General features: G+C 46.4%; 1 protein-coding gene across 5 annotated transcripts in view; it reads right to left on the reverse strand.

Moving 5' to 3' along the window:
• The window catches only part of RYR1 (ryanodine receptor 1), a 225,696-nt gene that overhangs the window by 124,224 nt on the left and 83,315 nt on the right, over positions 1 to 18,157 (reverse strand). For all 5 annotated transcript variants that reach the window (XM_083454661.1, XM_083454659.1, XM_083454660.1 and 2 more), the window contains exons 26-34: positions 17,180 to 17,382; positions 14,920 to 15,094; positions 13,213 to 13,421; positions 7,915 to 8,297; positions 6,626 to 6,758; positions 6,154 to 6,314; positions 5,003 to 5,168; positions 2,732 to 2,818; positions 1,465 to 1,691 (exon numbers count right to left, since the gene is read on the reverse strand). In XM_083454661.1, the coding sequence (XP_083310787.1) occupies positions 1,465 to 1,691; positions 2,732 to 2,818; positions 5,003 to 5,168; positions 6,154 to 6,314; positions 6,626 to 6,758; positions 7,915 to 8,297; positions 13,213 to 13,421; positions 14,920 to 15,094; positions 17,180 to 17,382 (1,744 nt within the window). The remainder of the gene's footprint in view (positions 1 to 1,464; positions 1,692 to 2,731; positions 2,819 to 5,002; positions 5,169 to 6,153; positions 6,315 to 6,625; positions 6,759 to 7,914; positions 8,298 to 13,212; positions 13,422 to 14,919; positions 15,095 to 17,179; positions 17,383 to 18,157) is intronic.

Here is an 18,157-nt window from a genome sequence, read left to right on the forward strand (position 1 = left end):
ACTTTGACGTGCTTTCAAAGCACATAGCTTCTCCAAATGAGTCACGGGAAGTGTAGTTTATCCCTCATGGAGCTACAATTCCCAGCACCAGCACCACCACCACCACCACCACTACTACTACTATTATTATTATTATTATTATTAGATACCTCCCTATGATTTTTTTAAGGGAAGTACAAGTTGAAAACAAAATAGAGCAAAACAGTTGCAAAGGGTGAATTATTAATATAATAGGCTTAACATGGGTCAGTAACTATGCAGGATGATAATCTTAACACTTTCTTTCCTCATTATATTTTCTTAACAGGGCGTCTCTTCACGTGCTTTTCGGATGAGGAAATACAGTGGTACCTTGGGTTAAGTACTTAATTCGTTCTGGAGGTCCGTTCTTAACCTGAAACTGTTCTTAACCTGAAGCACCACTTTAGCTAATGGGGCCTCATGCTGCTGCCGCGCCGCCGGAGCACGATTTCTGTTCTCATCCTGAAGCAAAGTTCTTAACCCGAGGTACTATTTCTGGGTTAGTGGAGTCTGTAACCTGAAGCGTATGTAACCTGAAGTGTACGTAACCCAAGGTACCACTGTAACTCAGAGTGCTCATAGTTTGGTGTACACATTATCCTCATTTTATATTATCATTGTTGTTGTTCCTGCTTTTCACCAGCAGGTCCCAGGGCAGGTTGCAACCACTTAAAAGTCGGTATTAAAAACAGTATTAAAATAAATTACAGTAACAGGAATAGGTAGGTCCTGAAAACTCATACTTCAGGTGGCCAATGCCAGTGTAAAGAGGCGCATCTTTAAGGTAAAGGTAAAGGGACCCCTGACCATTAGGTCCAGTCGTGGTCGACTCTGGGGTTGTGGTGCTCATCTCGCTTTATTGGCCGAGGGAGCCGGCGTACAGCTTCCGGGTCATGTGTCCAGCAGGAGTAAGCCGCTTCTGGAAAACCAGAGCAGTGCACGAAAACGCCGTTTACCTTCCCGCTGGAGCGGTACCTATTTATCTACTTGCACTTTGACGTGCTTTCGAACTGCTAGGTTGGCAGGAGCAGGGACTGAGCAACAGGAGCTCACTCCATCACGGGGATTCGAACCGCCGACCTTCTGTTCAGCAAGTCCTAGGCCAAAAGGGGTATAGTTAAGGTGCCAGATGCAACTTTGTAGGGAATGAATTCCACGACCTAGGGCTGCCATAGAGAACGTCCTCTCCAGGGTCACCACTTCCCCAAACTTCTGAAGGTGGTGGAACTACCAAGAGAGCCCCCTGCTTCAAATGAATGGTGTGCATGTGACCTTGGAAAGGCGAGCTGGAGGAGAGATGCTCAAAAGGTCTCCATTTTCTTCCAGCCCTTTGTGGGAGCAAGTGGCTCATTAGGAGCTCTCCATGGTGCTGAAATGGCTAATCTGCCTTAGAACTTGGTAGAGCTCAGCTGTAATTCCTACAGGGGCTTATAGGAGACTCACCGGCTTTCCTCTGGAATGTGGAGGGCCATCATGATGTTAGGCTCTGTACACTCAACCATCCACCCATGCCGGTCGCTGAAACGGGCAACTTCCACCCGCAGGAACTCATTGGGCATACGGCTCCAGGTCATGGGTGTCAGCATCTGAATGGCAAGCCGTGGTGGGCACTGGGGTTCTGGGTTCTTCCGCTCACTGCGGAACATGGCAGCTGAGATGGGCATGATGTTCTGCCAGGGGAGGAGAAGGGAGGCAGAAGAATGTGGTCACGCTGAATGTCACAACTGCAAGCTTCCCTCTGTTCTACAATACTGTTCTAGTTTTGAGGGGAGGTCAGTCTGGATATCTGTGGGCCCCTTCCAAGCCTGTGACCCAGTATGCAGTGCGGTTTAGAATCTGGCAGAAGAAGCAACTGAACCAGTCAGACTCGTTTCTTTGTTAAGGTAATGGCCTCAGCTGGCCAGCTAAGTACTTCCATTTCTATGTCCAAATAAGTTGCCCTGGTTGCTATGGAGACAAAAGGATGGGGTCTCTGGCTGGATACCATGTGATCCTAGGATGGAGGTTAAGCAGAGACTGCTTGTAAGAAGGTTTGGGCTGATGCTGAAAGCTGGAGACACAAAGGCTTGCCTTACTCTGTGCTCTACCCAGAGCTATGGTCTGGGAACTTAATGTGGAGGCAAGATCTGTTGGGGTGCTAATGCTGTGAGGCCTTCCATTCTATGCTAAGGTTGTAAAAAAGTAAAGGTAAAGGGACCCCTACCATTAGGTCCAGTCGTGGATGACTCTGGGGTTGCGGTGCTCATCTTGCTTTATTGGCCAAGGGAGCCGGCGTACAGCTTCCGGGTCATGTGCCCAGCATGACTAAGCCGCTTCTGGCGAACCAGAGCAGCACACGGAAATGCAGTTTACCTTCCCACCAGAGCGGTACCTATTTATCTACTTGCACTTTGATGTGCTTTCGAAATGCTAGGTTGGCAGGAGCAGGGACCGAGCAACGGGAGCTCACCCCGTTGCGGGGATTCAAACTGCCGACCTTCTGATCGGCAAGTCCTAGGCTCTGGTTTAACCCACAGCGCCACCAATATGCCCTGCTAAGGTTGTATTGATATGCAAATGTTACCATATATCCTGAAGACACCACAGTCTCCATTCACTTTCATTTCAAGGAAACAGAACCCTGGATAAGGGTTGGAGACCCTAAAGTCCCTCATGGCTCGGTGATTGGGATGTGTGCAAAAACACTACTATTTGGCGGTTTGGGCCTTACCTTCAGCTTGCCCAGTTCAAACTGGATGACGTTCTGGCTTGTTGGAAGGACAACGACAGCAGGAAACAGCTTCGTGTTTGGCTCCACCTGCAGTGCAAGAGGTGTGTAAGATGACGCAGTAAAACACATAGGAAAAAGGTTTCAACGTGTAACTTTTTCTCCCAATGAATCCTGGGAATTTTGGCATTGCAAGGATGCCCAGTACCCTGGATGCTGACTCATGTCAATATTTTGTTTAATTTTAATGTATCTAAAACAATTATATATACCGGCTTTTATCAATTATTTCAGGGAAGTTTATTTTTTATAAATACATTCAAGCAAATCAGAGAGTATTGGTCCTGCATTTCTGACATGCACATACACCTGAAATTTTTGGCCACTACGCTAAATCAGACACACCAGGTAAAGGAGCAGGAGAGCCTTTACAGGGGTGGTTTCACAGCCCCTGAATCTAGACACAAGGTGGAAACCTGGAAGGGAGTTAGGGAACCAGGTCAAGTTTAGGGCACAGAGCTGACTGTTGAAGAAAGGGAGCCTATTGTGCCTCAGGCTGAGGGATAGGAGCCCCCAGAGAAATAATAATAATAGTAATAGTAATAATAATAAAAAATATTATTTGTACCCCGCCCATCTGGCTGGGTTTCCCCAGCCACTCTGGGCAGCTTCCACAAAGACCAAAAATACACTAAGATGTCTCACACATTAAAAACATTCCCTTAAGATGTCTTCTGAATGTCAGGTAGTTTATCTCTTTGACATCTGGTGGGAGCACGTTCCACAGGGCGGGGGCCACTATCGAGAAGGCCCTCTGCCTAGTCCCCTGTAGCTTTGCATCTCGCAATGAGGGTACCGCCAGAAGGCCCTCAGCGCTGGACCTCAGCGTCTGGGCAGAACGATGGGGGTGGAGACGCTCCTTCAGGTATACAGGACCAAGGCCGTTTAGGGCTTTAAAGGTCAGCACCAACACTTTGAATTGTGCTCGGAAACGTACTGGGAGCCAATGTAGGTCTTTCAAGACCGGTGTTATATGGTCTTGACGGCCGCCCCCAGTCACCAGTCTAGCTGCCGCATTCTGGATTAGTTGCAGTTTTTGGGTCACCTTCAAAGGTAGCTCCATGTAGAGGGCATTGCAGTAGTCCAAGCGGGAGATAACTAGAGCATGTACCACTCTGGTGCGACAGTCCACGGGCAGGTAGGGTCTCAGCCTGCGTACCAGATGGAGCTGGTGGACTCTATTGAGTCAGAGCCTGAACCCTCACAGGCACCTTCCCATGAAGAACCAGATGCTTCCAACTGCACATCACCAGTCTGGCGGTGTATGGGACAAGGAGACTTGCCCACCTTTAGAGCAGAGGGTTGGCCCTTAAAGGCTCTGTAGTTCTCCATAAGCTTGGAGGATGTAATCTGGAGACAGAGATTATATTGTCCACTCACAACCTTTGCTGGAGCGGTTGGCAACTTTCAACCTGGTCAAAGGCCTGGAAACGATGCCTTATGAGGAACGGCTAAGGGAGCTGGGCATGTTTAGCCTGGAGAAGAGGAGGTTAAGGGGTGATATGATAGCCATGTTCAAATATATAAAAGGATGTCACATAGAGGAGGGAGAAAGGTTGTTTTCTGCTGCTCCAGAGAAGCGGACACGGAGCAATGGATCCAAACTACAAGAAAGAAGATTCCACCTAAACATTAGGACAGTAAGAGCTGTTCGACAGTGGAATTTGCTGCCAAGGAGTGTGGTGGAGTCTCCTTCTTTGGAGGTCTTTAAGCAGAGGCTTGACAACCATATGTCAGGAGTGTTCTGATGGTGTTTCCTGCTTGGCAGGGGGTTGGACTCGATGGCCCTTGTGGTCTCTTCCAACTCTATGATTCTATGATTCTATGATTCTAACCTGGCTGAAGCTTGCATCGGTTCAGAACATGGCAGGTGCATATAACAGGCATCCTTGACCAAGCTCTAGAAAGAGGACTGTTTTCTGAAAGCCTCAAAGGAGAATATAGAAGCTCCATCCAACAATTCCCCTCTTGTGTGTCTCCGGCGTCGGTGGTTGGAGGTGGAAAATGGAGGTTGCATTAAGTTATCCTTATCAACGGTTTCACATCTATTTTAAAATCCCATTTAAAGACTATCTAAAGCCAGCATCCATCCCTACACCTTGTGGTGGCAAGTTCCTTAAATTAAATATGCTCTGTATGATGACCACCTCTCTGTACTCCACAGTGTCCTGAAAAATATGTTCTGTCCTTCTACCCAGAAGGTGCCCCACTCACCTGGAAGAAAGTGTTGACCTCTTTCCCGTTGGCTGTAAAGGTCATGAGGCCTGTTGCCAGGTCAACGAGGCAGCCAATCACCAGGTCCACGGTGCTGACCCGAGTCTGCTGGGTACTGGAGACGAAGTCCCCTCCCCACACCATGTAGCAACTGCTTCGCTTGATGCTACGAAAGGGAGAAACAGTTGAAGAGTCCTTCTGACCAAGACCTTCTTGAGGTACCACTAAGCCCTGAAAAGCAAGGCTTCCCCAACCCTCCACATGTTGATGAACTGCAATTCCCATCACCCCTCTTGTCTGTAGCCTCTTTTTGTGCTCATCCTTTTGGCGGAGTGAAGGAATGGGTTCCTAAAACCTGACTGGGCAGTCAGTCTGAAACGGGCCCCCAAATCCGCATTTTTTCCTTCTCCAAGGGAGCATTTCTAAAATGCTTTAACATGAGCTCTTGAGCCAAAACCCAGCTGTATAAACAAGTGCTCAAAGCTCTCTCCTTTATCAGTCTGTGACGCCTAATGAATGGCCTTGTCCATTCCAAAGTGGAGCAGGGATGACACATCTGGGTCTTATCTTACACTGAGGCAGAGACCTTGTCAGCCACCCGGGAATGGCGCCAGGAGTTGGTGACCTCTTGCTCCAAGGTAAGAGTATAGGAAGAAGAACACCCTTTATGGTCAAGAGTACAGGAAGAGGAACAGCCTTTTATGGTTAAGAGTACCAGAGCAGGAACATCTGTGATGTCAACCTGAACGTATAAACTGACGTGGTTGGATTCCTGGGGAAGGAGGGAGAGGGTGCCTGGAGGATATATATACTGCATGGAATCTCTCATTTCTTTGGACTTGCTGTGGACTGAGACCACGCAAGTGCCTTCTGCTATCCGGAGAGCAGAATAAACTCTTTCTCTGAATCAACCTTGGTGTCATTTGACTTCCTCCCTCCCTCCCGGGAACAATGCAGACCCCACCAGTCGGTAAAGTCTAATAAGGCTACAGATTACTCCTTTTATGAACATTTATGGATGAGCATTTGAGGTCCTTGTTTTATCTTTGTTTGACCTCCTTTCAACCTTCACTCCCAATCAACTAAGGCACGGGCCTGAGGAAATGTTTATAACAGACTCACAAGGCAAAGGGAACCCGGCTAGCTCTCACCTGTCGTGGATGTTTCCCTTGTCATCACCCATGGTGACAGTGACGTTGCGCACCTTGGTGAGGTCAAAGTTCATGTCGTGCTGGTGGTAGTCAGGTGTGACCCAGCCTACCCAGACACAGGTAGGCTCCTGGCCCGCAAAGATCCGAACTGAGTAGTAATACTGTAAGGAGAAAGGGCTAATGACAAACTGTGCTTAAGCTAGGAAGCAATTCCTCCTTGGGTGCAAGTTGAAGGAAGAGAGGAGCTATGTGCAGGATTTTTGAACTCAGAACATTTCCCCAAGCATCCCATCTCTGGGAGAAGGCCGCATGCTCTGAAACTGGTCTGTGAATCGTGCTTTAGTTCCACCCAGAAAAAAGATGCCTTCGACATGTAGCAAAGCACACCTGAGCACCCCAAAGTAAAGGAGGAATCTTTGCTTCTATCAAGAGATTGCATGCCAAGCCTCACAAAGAGCCAAGTCCTTGTTACCGTTGTGGTGTTCATGATGATCTCGGGGTCATCTCGGTTATCTGGAACCACCTCCTCTTCCAGCCGAGGTACGGTGGGGACGACTGGAGGAGGGCTGATGAAAGTGGTGGCTTTCTTGGCCTTGAACAGGAAACTGGAGAAGTGGGAGAGGGGGAGCATGGTCAGAAACGGAAGGTGGCACTGCATCCAAATAAGCAGACCTCATTCTCTCCATGGCTGCCATCTTTGCTTTTCTTGGATTAAAGTGCATTACTGACCTGAATGGGACTTACTTCTGAATCAATCCACATTGGACCACACTTCGGCTTTTCCCCGAAGAAGAAGAAGAAGAGTTTGGATTTGATATCCCGCCTTTCACTCCCCTTCAGGAGTCTCAAAGCGGCTAACATTCTCCTTTCCCTTCCTGCCCCACAACAAACACTCTGTGAGGTGAGTGGGGCTGAGAGACTTCAGAGAAGTGTGACTGGCCCAAGGTCACCCAGCAGCTGATTGTGGAGGAGTGGAGACGCAAACCCGGTTCCCCAGATTATGAGTCCACCGCTCTTAACCACTACACCACACTGGCTCCCAAGAGGATGAAGGCTCCCCTTGCCTGGGAGAGGCTGCGCGCGACTATCCCATAAGCCAGGACAGCCAACGGGATCGCTGAGCTGCAATCCCACTGGCTGTCCTGGCTTCTGGCTTAGCTGTGCACAGCCTCTCCTGGGCAAGGCGAGCCTTCATCCGGCTGCCTGGGAGAGGCTGCGCGTGGCTACCCCATAAGCCAGGACAGCCAGCGGGATTACTTCTTGTTTTCCTCTTCCAAAAACTAGGTGAGTCTTATGGTCTGGTGCGTCTTATAGAGCGAAAAATACGGGAATAACATAGGCAGGAAGGAAAGCCATCTGAGGTCAGTGGGGCGCACCCAGTGGCGTAGCGTGGGGGGTGCAGGGGGGCCCGGCCGCACCGGGTGCAACATCTGGGGGGGGGCGCTCGCACTCACAGCTCTCTGCCCCTACCTGGCTCACTCACTCTCTCTCACTGCAGTGCTGGCTGTGCGAATCTGATCCGAGCCGCCGGGTCGCCGCCCACTGTGGAGGGGAGGGTGCCAGGAGTGCGGTGCGGTGCGGAGAGAGAGCGAGGGACTATCTGGGGAAGGGACTGTGCAGCGGGGAGGGGGCGCAAATTACTTGCCTTGCCCCGGGTGCTGACAACCCACGCTACGCCACTGGGCGCACCCCACGCACCCCAGGCGAGCACCTGCAACGGGCAAGAAGCCTTTTCTCCCCATGCCCCAACCCAGCCCTCACCCTCGCTTGGTCTTGCCCTTTTCCGTCGAAGCATCCTTTTCGTTCTCGGCCTTGGAGGCCTCCTTGGGGGGCTCCTTGGGAGCGCCTGGAGGAGCGGGGCCTTGCTTCTCCTTCTCGGCCTCTTCGGCTTCCTTGGGGCTGGCGGTTTTCTTCAGCTGCTCGTATTCCGAGTCGAGGTCGACGTCCTTGACCTCGTCCTCGGGGATGGTGAGGGCATGCGTGAGGGGGGTGGTGCCCGCCGTGACCTTGAACTTTTCGTCGAACTCCACGGGCATGCTGAGCCGAAGGAAGAGGAGCTCCACCACGGCGTTCTGCGAGCCGAACGTCCGGTGTGTCAACTTCAAGCACGGAGGGTTGTCCACGGTGCCGTCGATCCGGGACACCTGAAAATGGAGCACAGGGCGTTTCCAGCATTTGTTATCGGGCAAATGATAGATTTTTGCAAGCTTGACTGGTGTCATTTACCACCTGAAGGTACATTCTTTCACCTTTGGTGGACGTGCCCAAGGATTAAGGCTTTCTGGGAGATGATATATAATGAAATGAAATGAAAAAGGTATTTAAATATACCTTTCCGAAGAAACCAGAGGCCTTCCTCCTGGGCATGGTCGGCCATTTGGTGTTAAAGAAGGACAGAACTTTCTTTATGTATGCTACAACAGCAGCAAGAATACTTATTGCAAAGTATTGGAAGACACAAGATCTACCCACCCGGGAAGAATGGCAGATGAAGGTGATGGACTATATGGAATTGGCTGAAATGACCGGCAGAATCCGAGACCAGGGAGAAGAGTTGGTGGAAGAAGATTGGAAGAAATTTAAAGACTACTTACAGAAATATTGTAAAATTAATGAATGTTAGAATGATGTTGGATTGAGGTTAAGTGGTTTTTAGTAATAATGTCATGAAGGAATATGTAAAAACGGATTGTTAACAGGTGAAAATTCAAAGTTATAATATATTAAGATCAAAGATAAGGATAAAGGTAAAGAGGGAAAGGATTTGCTGAATAAATAAATTGAACTGGAATACAAAGAGGGGAGGTGTGGGGAGGTCCGGGAAACAAGCAAATGCAAGATAAGTTATGAAAGATTGAATTGTTTTTTATTGTTTTTTATTTTTGTATTTTTCTTCTTTTTCTAATGTTTTGAAAATCTCAATAAAATATTATAATAATAAAAAAAGAAGAAAATGGAGACAGGGCGGCACGGGTTCACCTTACGGTTTCTCTTTCGCACAAGTCACCTGCAACCAAACCCACATCCTTACCTGGTTCTGTGCCTAGAAACGCGGCACAAAAGGAAGTCTAGATGAGCCCTCAGAAAGTACCAACCGTAAGGGAATGGCAGAATATGTAGAAATGGCTCAATTGACAAATAGATTAAGGGGAAATACAAAACAATAATTTATGCAAAAATGGGATATGTTTAAGAAATACCTACAAAAATACAAAAAAATATTACGACACAACATCTATGGCAGCGTTTAAATGACCCTTGTGTAAATTAAATATTATTAAATAAGGAAAAATGGTACAATATGTTCTAAGAAAGTATGAGAAAATATAGTAAGAGTAAGCGAAGAAGTATAAGTACATTCAATGCTGTAAATGTAACTTACATCGGGAAGTCTATTTTGACATAATTTAGTTTATTCGATTTTTACTTTGGCTTATTTTTGTTTAGTTATAAAGTATAAGAAAAGAGCACGTATAAGTACTAGTTTAAATCAATATTTAACTGTATACAGTGGTACCTCGGGTTACATACGCTTCAGGTTACAGACTCCGCTAACCGAGAAATAGTACCTTGGGTTAAGAACTTTGCTTCAGGATGAGAACAGAAATCGTGCTCCGGTGGTGCAGCAGCAGCGGGAGGCCCCATTAGCTAAAGTGGTGCTTCAGGTTAAGAACAGTTTCAGGTTAAGAATGGACCCCCAGAACGAATTAAGTACTTAACCTGAGGTACCACTGTAATTGGGATGTTGGGAAAGATGGAGGGCACAAGGAGAAGGGGATGACAGAGGACGAGATGGTTGGACAGTGTTCTCAAAGCTACCAGCATGAGTTTGACCAAAGTGCGAGAGGCAATGGAAGACAGGAGTGCCTGGCGTGCTCTGATCCAGGGGGTCACGAAGAGTCGGACACGACTAAACGACTAAACAACAAACAACACCACTGTAATTATTTAAGGTTATTATTATTATTATTATTATTATTATTAGTTTTAGTTTTAGTTTTACCTTTTCTTTGTATGTGTATGATATCCTTGGATGTCAATTAATAATAATAAAATCTTAAAATTTTAAATTTTATATATACATATACATTTTAAAATTTTATATATATACAAAATGGGTGGCTCAGACGTGGGTCTCTCCACCCCCATCGTTCAGCCTGGATGCTGAGGTCCAGCTCTGAGGGCTTTCTGGCGGTTCCCTCACTGCGAGAAGCAAAGCTACAGGAAACCGGGCAGAGGGCCTTCTCGGTGGTGGCGCCTGCCCTGTGGAACAGCCTCCCATCAGATGTCAAAGAGATAAACAACTACCTGACATCTGAAGGCAGCCCTGTTTAGGGAAGCTTTTAATGTGTGACATTTAATGTATTCTTAATCTCTTTTGGAAGCCGGCCAGAGTGGCTGGGGAAACCCAGCCAGACGGACAGGGTACAAATAATAAATTATTACAGGGGTACCTCGGGTTATGTACTTAATTGGTCTGTTTTTAACCTGAAACTGTTCTTAACCTGAAGCACCACTTTAGCTAATGGGGCCTCCCGCTGCCGCCGCACGATTTCTGTTCTCATGCTGAAGCAAAGTTCTTAACCCGAGGTACTATTTCTGGGTTAGCGGAGTCTGTAACCTGAAGCGCCTGCAACCCGAAGTGTATGTAACCAGAGGTACCACTGTATTATTGTTATATTAATATTATCCTCTTGGTAGCTCTGGCTCAGCGCTCCTCTTGCCAAGCAGACATGGCTGCTTCCCTCAGACACAGCCAAGGCTTCCCTCTCTCCCCTGCCTCCTCACCATTTTGCCCACTCTGTGCATGCCACTATCTGCCAATCTCTGGAGCTCCATAACAACACCAATTCCTTTATTCTCCAAGGTCCTGATCCTTTTTCCCCAACATGGCTTTGTCATATACCTTAAGGGCCTTCTCCCTCACGTTGTCTCTCCATGGTGAGGCAAGAAGTCTGGACTCTTGCTCTGTCTTTCCTTACATTTACCTCAGAAACCAACCTCCCTCTTATCTACCTCACAGGGTTCAAATTTTGAAACAGACTGGCCTCCATTTTTAAAAAATTATATATATGTATATGAATAGGGACAGCCATATAAGCACTCCTCCCGTGACTCACTCTTTTTTATTGTTTTATTTATGATTTTCAGTTTTATACATTTCAATGATTCCACAGTCATTTTAACATTTCAAAACCTGACTTCCTTCCCCCTCTTTCTGCGGTTCCTTAAATTTATTTTTAATACCTTTTGCATATCCAAATTAATTTGTTTCATTTATTCATCTGCTTTAAATATAAAGGGACCCCTGACCATCAGGTCCAGTCGTGGCCGACTCTGGGGTTGTGGCGCTCATCTCGTTTTATTGGCCGAGGGAGCCGGCGTACAGCTTCCGGGTCATGTGGCCAGCATGACTAAGCCACTTCTGGCAAACCAGAGCAGCGCATGGAAACGCCGTATACCTTCCTGCCGGAGTGGTACCTATTTATCCACTTGCACTTTGACATGCTTTCCAACTGCTAGGTTGGCAGGAGCAGGGACCGAGCAACAGGAGCTCACCCCGTCACGGGGATTCAAACCTCCAACCTTCTGATCGGCAAGTCCTAGGCTCTGCGCCACTGCACCACCCGCGTCCCGAAACACTCTGTGAGGTGAGTGGGGCTGAGAGACTTCAGAGAAGTGTGACTGGCCCAAGGTCACCCAGCAGCTGCATGTGGAGGAGCGGGGAATCAAACCCGGTTCCCCAGATTACGAGGCTACCGCTCTTAACCACTACACCACACTGGCTCTAAATATATACTCTTATAAAACTGCAGGTTATTACAATAATCCTCCCTGTGTTCTTATCTGTTTGCAGTTTGTTTGTAAATATTCAACGAACCATTTCCATTCTTTTATAAAAAGTTGGTTATCTTGATTTCTTATTTTTCCGGTAGGTTTCATCACCCTGTGAACTCACTCTTCATCATGACTGGGCTATATAGGCTCCCCTTATAATTGTGGTTCTATGTGTTACCACATCTCTGCAATTTGCTTTTTTAAAAACCGAATATTCTCCGTGGTTCTGCTATTGCTTTGTATGGTTATGTGTTTGGTACATAGGTTGATGATAAATCAATTAAAAAACACACACATTAAAATAACATAAGATGGAATGTGATATCAAAATAGAAAAGAGAATTTTTACAAAATAGTAATGATAAATTAAAGCAAGATGTTTAACATAAAGGAAAATATGGAGAGGATTGGATGTCATAGGCTCGTGTAGTTGAAATTGTATGTATCTTTTGTATATTTTTATTGGAATGACTGAAATGAAGACGACTACGTGTTGTGTGTGTGTATATGGAAAATGAATAATAAAGCATTTATGGACTATGCAGAATTGGACAAATTAACAAGACGGATTTGAAACCTGCGGGACCAGAGATTCTTAGAAGACTGGAGTAAATACATGAACTATTTGAAAAGCAATTGTAATGAACAGATTACGTTAGTAGGACTGCAAGAAGTTCTGTAAGGAGGACTATTTGAAATATTGCAAGAAAGACTACGAGGAGAATTATTAGTTAATGATCATTAAGAGTAAGAGAGAAATTAAGAAATGCAGAATAAGTGATAAAGAAAGGAAAATCATCAGAGGTGTTGACGGAAGTCTAAAATATTGTATAAGATAAGAAGTTATGCTATATGATTGTTGGAAATGATATGTGGGGGGAAAACTAATAAAAATGTATGTATATAAAAAAAATGAATAATAAAGCATTTAAATGAAAAAATTGGGGGGGGGGGGAATCATTCCTCAAGTTCCCTCACATTCCCACCCTCCAAGCTTTCCTTCTGCCAAAGTATGCCCTCTGAAGTGCTTTTTCCTCACAAACTGGGCTTCTAGAATGTTCTAGAATGTTCTAGAATATTCTAGAATGTTCTAGAATATTCTAGAATGTTCTAGAATATTCTAGAATGTTCTCTCCAGGCATCGCTGAACAAATCCCGTCTCTCTGGGGTGTCCCTCCGCCCCCCCCAGGTCTCAGTTCGCGCAAGCGTGGCAAAGCTCACCTCATAATGAGGGTGCTCCGTGGGCACCGTGGAGAACTGGGGAAGGCTCTTGCTGAACCACATGGTGATGTCCCGCTTCATGTTGATGGCGAAGGGCTCAAAGCCTTCTTGCAGGCCGCAGATGGTGAAGTAGCGGAGGCTGCTGACATCCTGGCCCAGATTGAGGCGCCCCACCTGGGACAAGCCCAAGCTGCACACCGGGATGAAACCTGCAAAGCCACACAGGTGGAGGGAATTTAAAAAACTAATTTTCTTGGTGCCCATCACTAGAGCCCATCGGTCTGTCCAGAGCTGCTATGGATAATAATAATAATAATAATAATAATAATAATTTATTTATACCCTGCCCATCTGGCTGGGTTTCCCCAGCCACTCTGGGCGGCTTCCAACAAAACACTAAAATACAATAACCTATTAAACATTAAAAGCTTCCCTAAACAGGGCTGCCTTCAGGTGTCTTCTAAAAGTCTGGTAGTTGTTTTTTTTTTTTGACATTTGGTGGGAGGATGTTCCACAGGGCAGGTGCCACTACCGAGAAGGCCTTCTGCATGGTTCCCTGTAGCTTGGCTTCTTGCAATGAGGGAACTGCCAGAAAGCCCTCAGTACATCAGTATATCACGAAAATAGCTGTTTAATTGGCCCTTTTCTTCCTATGTCATGAAGGCTGAAATTTCAATTCAGTGGAGGAGGGTCAAGATATTAACTGATATGCATGAAATTTCAGCTATAGCTAAATACAGTGGTGCCCCGCAAGACGAATGCCTCACAAGACGGAAAACCCGCTAGACGAAAGGGTTTTCCGTTTTTCTATGTGCTTCGCAGGACGAATTTCCCTATGGGCTTGCTTCGCAAGATGAAAATGTCTTGCGAGTTCCTGCGATTTTTTTTCGCTCCCCACCCCCTTTTTCTAAGGCACTAAGCTGCTAATAGCCTTTTAGCAGCTAATCCGCTAATCCCTTAAGCCTTTAATAGCCGCTAATAGCGCTAATCCGCTAAGCCGCTAATAGGGTTGCTTCGCAATACGAAAAAACCGCTAGACGAAGAGACTCGCGGAACGGATACTTTTCGTCTTGCGAGGCACCACTGTAATCCCTATTTTAGTAAGATAAGACCTTTGGAGCAGGCATTTTTTTAAAAAAGAAAACTTTTTTATGAACCGCCCTACTGCCCTACCCTCCACTGGGCTTCCCGGGACTAGTCCGAGTAGATTAGATAATACAGAGCATGGTGAAATCACAATAAATAAAACCTCCCCTTCAGTAGTTTCAAGCACACATTCTACTCATGTAAAAATACCAGGCAGGCCCCACAAATAACCCATAGATGCATCTGAAATCAAAGGACACATTCCACTCATGTAAAAACACGCTGATTCCTGGACCGTCCGCGGGCTGGATTTAGAAGGCGATTGGGCCGGATCCGTCCCCCGGGCCTTAGTTTGCCTACCCATGCAGTAGAGCAGCCTTTCTCAGCTTGTGGGTCCCCAGATGTTGTTGAACTACAACTCCCATCACCCCTAGCTAGCAAGGCCAGAGCTCAGGGATGATGGGAGTTGTAGTCCAACAACACCTGGGGACCCACAGGTTGAGAACCGCTGCACTGGAGTGTTCTATTCTCCTTGTAGCTGATGAAGAAACCCTACAAGTTCTTCATGTGGCCCATAAGCAAAAGAGAGAGAGAGAGAGAGAACCTGAGTCCTCTACTTACCGTCCCCGATCTCAATATCTTTGAAGGCCAACTCCGACCCTGAATCGCTGATCAGCATCTCCCCATTGAGCGTGAACATGATATTGTTGTCGGTGAGGTCTATCATGCAGCCCACCACGTCCCCCGGTTGCCACGGGCGGCCAAAGGGCTCGCTGCCCACGTGCCAGCGCTGGCCCTGAAGGAGGTTGGAAAAGGGGGGAAGGATCAGGTAACAGGTAGCAGGAAGGGGAGACACAAAGCAGGGCTTGGCTAGCAGGGTGCACCCCCCAGGATGAGGGGGGTGCAGCCATAGCTGTCAACTTATAGATTTGAAAATAAGGGACCAGCAGCCTCGAAAATAAGGGATCAGCAGCCAAAATAAGGGATCAACAATTACTTTGATAAAATACATACAGTGGTGCCCCGCAAGACGAATGCCTCGCAAGACAGAAAACCCGCTAGACGAAAGGGTTTTCCGTTTTGGAGGTGCTTCGCAAAACGAATTTGCTATGGGCTTGCTTCGCAAGACGAAAATGTCTTGCGAGTTCCTGCGATTTTTTTTCGCTCCCCACCCCCTTTTTCTAAGGCACTAAGCTGCTAATAGCCTTTTAGCAGCTAATCCCTTAAGCCTTTAATAGCCGCTAATAGCAGCTAAACCGCTAATTGTGCTAATCCGCTAATGGGGTTGCTTCGCAAGACGAAAAAACCGCTAGACGAAGAGACTCGCGGAACGGATTCTTTTTGTCTTGCGAGGCACCACTGTATTTTGCTGCGTGCAAATGGCTTTAGATACCTATTAGGTCCATAAATTACCATATAGCATATATCCAACACACAAAAAAGCAACAATTTGTTGTTGACAAAGGACAGCAGGACATAGAAAGGGCCCCATTACCTTCAGTAGCTTATTTAAGGGACATCATCAATAAGGGACAGCAGCGGGACATGGCGCTGGGATAAGGGACTGTCCCGCCAAATAAGGGACACTTGACAGCTATGAGTGTAGCATACATTTAAAGAGCTCCGACAGCACTTTAAAACAGTCGTCACGGCTTCCCCCAAGGAATTCTGGGACCTGCCATTTGTTAAGACCCTGAATGGCAACTTAAGGCAGCCTTTGGGAGAGACCCAAATTCTGAAGGGCTGTTGCCTGTCAGCGTGGACAACAGTGAACCAAATGGAGGCATAGTTTTACTTGGACCACGTCTGACACACTTTTAAAACCACATGATGTAACTTTAAAGAGTTATGGTTTCCCCTAAATAATTCTGGGAGCTAAGGGTGTTGGAAGACCCCGTTCACCTCAAAGAGCAAGGGGTCAGCAAACTTTTTCAGCAGGGGGCCGGTCCACTGTCCCTCAGACCTTGTGGGGGGCTGGACTATATTTTGGGGGAAAAAATGAATGGATTCCAATGCCCCACAAATAACCCAGAGATGCATTTTAAATAAAAGGACACATTCTACTCATGTAAAAACACACTGATTCCTGGACCGTCCATGGGCCGGATTTAGAAGGCGATTGGGCCAGATCCGGCCCCCGGATCTAGGTTTGCCTACCCATGTCAAAGAGCCACAATTTCCAGAGAGTTTTAACCCTCAGTCACTCTATAAAGGAGTTCCAGAAAAAGTACCTCTGAGAGAATAGGGAGCCTCCTAATAACTCCCAGCGCCTGTAACAAACTACAGCTCCCAGAATTCTTTGTGGGAAGCCACGACTGTTTAAAGCACCACAGTGGGGTGGACTAGAGGACCCCTGGGGTCCCTCCCAACGCTACAATCCTATGATTCTATTCTAAAGTGGCATCACAGAGCTTTAAATGTATAGTGCAAATGGGGCCGTAGTTAGAATGCTGGAATGAAGTTATATGGTTTTAGCAGAAATGTTATAAAGAATTAAAACTGATTGTTAATGGGCCAAAGTGGAAAATTTAAAGTTAGATTGTGTTAAGATAAATTATAGAACAAAAAATTGAGAAAGACGGAAAGGATTTGCTGAAATAGCTAATTGAACTAGAATACAAAAAAGGGAGGTGTGAGGAGGTCGATGAAACAAGTAAATGAAAGGGAAAGATAGGGAAATATTGGATGTGTTTTTAAATGTTTTTGTTTATTTTGTTGTTTTGATGTATTGTTTTTTTGTCTTTCTTTTTATTTTCGACGTATTGTCTGTTAAATTTTTTATTGTTTTTTTCTTCTTTTTTCTGTAACTATTAAAACCTCTAATAAATATTATTATAAAAAAACAAACAAATGGGGCCGTAGTTCATCCCCTCTGACTCACCCGGTGTCCGTTGAAAACGTAGGATAGCTCATCCGCTCCCAGTTCCACGTCAGGCCGCACGTTGGGTCGTGCCCACCCCACTCGCATCTCTCCCGTTGTGACGGCTTCGAATTCAAAGTACCATTTGCCCGACTTCACTGCGTAGAACTGTTCGGCGCGGAAAATGCGGACCTTCTCTGATCGGCCCTTGGTCAGCTCTTGACCTGTTGAGGAGGCCCAGGAAGATGTGAGGAGATACAGTGGGGATGCTGCCTACTTACAGATCTACAGGCTCTGCCACCCTGTTCTGTTCACTCTCCTCTAGGCAGAGAGCCCAGTCACACGTTCAGATCACATAGCCCTGAGTATCTGAGATTGTACAACTCTAAGCTGCAGATGGGAGTCCAGATTGTTGTCCCTGACATCAGAACTTCCCCATATTTGGAGCATGTCAGGGACAAGATTTTAGCTTAAACTTGTTTTCGCGTGCCGGCTTTCTGCAAGCAGAAAGGTAATGCGCGTAGAAAACTAGCGTTCCAGGAAGAAAGCTGGGTTAGAATTCCTCCTCTTTGAATTTGGGGGTTTTGTGCATAAGAAGGTTTAAAAAGAAATACAGGGAAAGCAAACCTGCAATTCCACCCTTCTGCAGTCTCAGGTAGCAAAATCTGCTACATTTATTTATTTGAAATATGATCTGAAAACATTCTAAACCTTTGCCTTTCCAGCTCAAATGCGCCTCCCCCAAAGGTTGCTTATAATATCCCTGCAATAAATAAATAGAAGCAGCTTCATATTAGTTCATCAGTGGCCCAGGCAACTAAAATCATCTAAAGCTGTCATTGAAAATAGAGGAGAGGTGGCGTCGAACAAATAATTCTGGAAGGGTTTTCCGTAAACGAGGCACCACCACCCAAAAGGCTCTGCCCCCAGACAACAACCACCTAGGCTCCAAAGGCACCGACACCACAGCTTTTGAGAAGTGTCTCATTAGCCAGACAG

This window comes from Podarcis tiliguerta (assembly GCF_965153285.1).
Source record: "Podarcis tiliguerta genome assembly, chromosome: 8".
Classification (NCBI taxonomy): Eukaryota; Metazoa; Chordata; class Lepidosauria; order Squamata; family Lacertidae; genus Podarcis; species Podarcis tiliguerta.